At 26.9% G+C, this 3204-nt stretch overlaps 1 protein-coding gene across 1 annotated transcript; it reads left to right on the top strand.

Moving 5' to 3' along the window:
• Positions 1-661: 661 nt before the first annotated feature.
• Positions 662-1336, top strand: LOC121222202 (gibberellin-regulated protein 12). The gene is made up of 3 exons (XM_041102303.1): positions 662-747; positions 849-879; positions 1031-1336. The coding sequence occupies exons 1-3, from the start codon at positions 670-672 to the stop codon at positions 1210-1212; spliced, it is 291 nt and encodes a 96-aa protein (XP_040958237.1). The 5' UTR covers positions 662-669; the 3' UTR covers positions 1213-1336.
• The last annotated feature ends 1868 nt before the right edge of the window (positions 1337-3204 follow it).

Genomic DNA, 3204 nt, shown 5'->3' with positions numbered 1-3204 from the left:
TATTTCTTTTTATTTTAAAATGTCACACCAAAAAGTTTAACAAAAAATGATAACATTTGTAACAGTTGGACTTGAATTTGGAAATCTTAAAAGTGAAAGAGCTAAATTTCTAGAAATAAAAGCATAAGAACTAAATTTGAATTTAAAAAAAATATATAAAAACTTATGGCATACTTTAACCTAATCTAATTATAGAAAAGGAAAGTGAGGAATTGAGGAATGATTTCATAACTTTTATAATTTTATTCAAAACACATTACTTCCCTTACACTTTACAAGCATAGTGAGTACTTTTATTCGAAATAATTATATGCATACAATGTGTAGAATATATATGGTAAAAAATCATCTTTAAATAAAGTACAATATATTAAACATTTGAAAAAATAATTTTAAACAAAATTGAGTAAAATTGTTAAAAATGTTAATTATAAGGAAAGTACAAATGAGGTGAAATATAGATAAGGAAAATGGTATGAATTAGTGTAAATACCAAAACGGAGAAATGAGGCAAAAGTTGTCATATGTGCATTAGTATGTAAATTTAAAATGAGAAAAAGTGATTTTGTACTGCTTCTTCCAAAAAAGGAGATTTAGAAAATATTAGTTAATAGGTTTTGGGAGTATATAAAGAGGACACTTCTAAACCATACACAAAGAAATATTAAGATGGCTACGTTTTCTTGCCTTCCCTTTGCCTTCTTTCTCATCCTTATTCTTTTCACTTTTTCCATTCAGACAGCAAATGTACTCTACTTCTTCCCTTTTGCTAAATTTTAATTTATAAGCTTCTTTTTTTTAGGGTTTTACCCATTTAAAAGCTAATTGTAGTTGTTCCATGTCTACAGGGTGGCAAGGAAGGATCACTTCGCCTCCAAGGTAGAATGCAGTATTGTTCAAAGTTCCATTTACTAGTAATTTCGTTGTAATAATTAAATAAAAGCTTAATTATGTATAGATTTGTCCATTGATTTGAAATATTTATGAATAGTAAAATGATTTTTTAACCAAAATCCTGTTGTATACACAGATTGTCCCAAAGCATGCGAGTATAGGTGTTCGAAAACACATCATAGGAAGCCATGCGTGTTCTTCTGCAATTACTGCTGCCAGAGGTGTTTGTGTGTTCCTTCGGGATTTTATGGGAATAGGGAGGAATGCCCATGCTACAACAACATCAAAACTAAGGAAGGCAAAAACAAATGTCCTTGATTTTGTTTTATCAAAGATGTTTGAATAAATTAGATGGCGAATTAACTTGGAGATCTTTGTCTTGCGATATGTTCCCATTTAATTCCAATCTTTTTTATAACAATCGCTCACATTTGTGCTTCAATCTAGAATTTTTAAGTTCATAGTTGAATTAATCAATATATAAATGAACTGAATCAATTAGCTTAACCAATTGTGTAGCCTTTTGTTTTTGTGTTTGTAATCTCCCCAATCCAACCTAGATGTTAAATCCGAATTCAGAAGATTAAATTAGTCACTTAAATGGTCCAGGAAGTTATTGGAGTTTTGAAAACAATTATTTTAAAACCTTTGTTTAATTTAGTGGAAAGCTTAGTTAAATACCGTTTTATTTGTTCCTCAAAAGTTTAATCATAATTTAGCAGCGGAACAAGGTGATATTTACTTACGATTTTTAATAAAAATCGAGGTTCATGCATAACTACTTAAATAGTTCATTCAGCATGTTTTAAGAATGTCAATGCAATGCAATTTCAGTTTAACGGGAATAATCTATGTATCAATTCAAGTATAATTCAATTACTTCATTTTTTAGGTGGTTTTTGTAATACAAATGTTAGTTACTTGTGTATTCACTCCTTTAATTTTGGGTTTTCTCTTCATTTCTGTTTTATAACATTTTGTAATATGAAAATATGTATTGAAGAAAAGCTGACAGATTTGTTAAATAATGAATTACCAATTTTTAGAAAAAAAAAATTAATATATTAAAAAAGACTAAAATGAAATTGGAAAATTTAATGTTACTACATAAATAAAAATTGATTCCTAAATTATATTATTGTTATTAAAAGTGAATTCTACCTATTTTTAGGGTAAGTTATATAGGTACTCACTCAATTATTAAAAATTTTTATTATATGCACTCAAAAAAAAGTTTACAATTTAAGCACTCACATTATATAGTTCAGTCATTTTGGTCACTTTTGTTTAAATCACAAATAGCAAGTTAACATGGCAGTAAAAAAATTGGGATAATAATAAATTTTGCCCTCAACTTTTACATATTAAATCAATTTAGTCATTATTTTAAAAAATGAATCCTCAAAATTTAGAAATATTCTCAATTTGATCCTAATTCTAAAAAATTCAAAGAATATTTTCAAAAATATAATAATATTAATATTAATATTAAATAAAATAAAAGAAATCCTAAGTTCCATTTTGTTAAATTTCTTTGTCCACTTCTATCAAAAGTGACTCAACCCTATTTATTTTCCCTCTTTTTCTATGGTTTAGTTGATAAAGACTGTTGTTGTTAATCTTGAAATTACACATCCTTCAATTAAATGGTGTGTGGATGGTTTGAAGAAAAAACAGAAATGGTAGTTCTTGTTAAGTGAATAAGCATTTATTTTTTTTATTTTTCTTTTCTTTTCGTTTTCAATTGAGTTTATTAACGATTTAATGGCATAAATCCCAGCATATGTACAAAGCTCAATATCGATGCAAGCATGTAGACGTGAAACAAGGGCACTGGAATTAGAAGTTGAACTCGTTTCATGTATTTTTCTTACATATTCTTTTAAAATTAGGATCAAATTAAAGACATTTGTAAATTTTGAGGGTTAAATTTAATATTATACCGACTTTGTTAACTGCCATATCAGCTTGTTATTTGTGATTTTAATGAGAGTGAAAAAAAATAATCGAACTATGTAACGTAGATACTTAAATTGTAAAATTTTTATAGCTGAATAATTATCTATCCAGTTTACTTTTTTTAATATTATAATTGTTGATGTGTTGAGCAAAGAGAATGAGGCTTGTTGCAATTTGAAGGACTGCACGTAGAATTTTCATTATGAACAAAAAAAACGACAGATTGAACTTTTTAGATGAAGGAGAACAAACCAACCAATTAAAGAAATAATTCCAAGTATTAAAAATATCTGCTAGGGTCTTAAATTTAAAATGCGTGTGTTAAATTTTGAATTATGTTAGTGCTAATGT

Source organism: Gossypium hirsutum, chromosome D10 (assembly GCF_007990345.1).
Source record: "Gossypium hirsutum isolate 1008001.06 chromosome D10, Gossypium_hirsutum_v2.1, whole genome shotgun sequence".
Taxonomy (NCBI): domain Eukaryota; kingdom Viridiplantae; phylum Streptophyta; class Magnoliopsida; order Malvales; family Malvaceae; genus Gossypium; species Gossypium hirsutum.
This window is presented reverse-complemented; position numbering and strand designations above follow the sequence as displayed.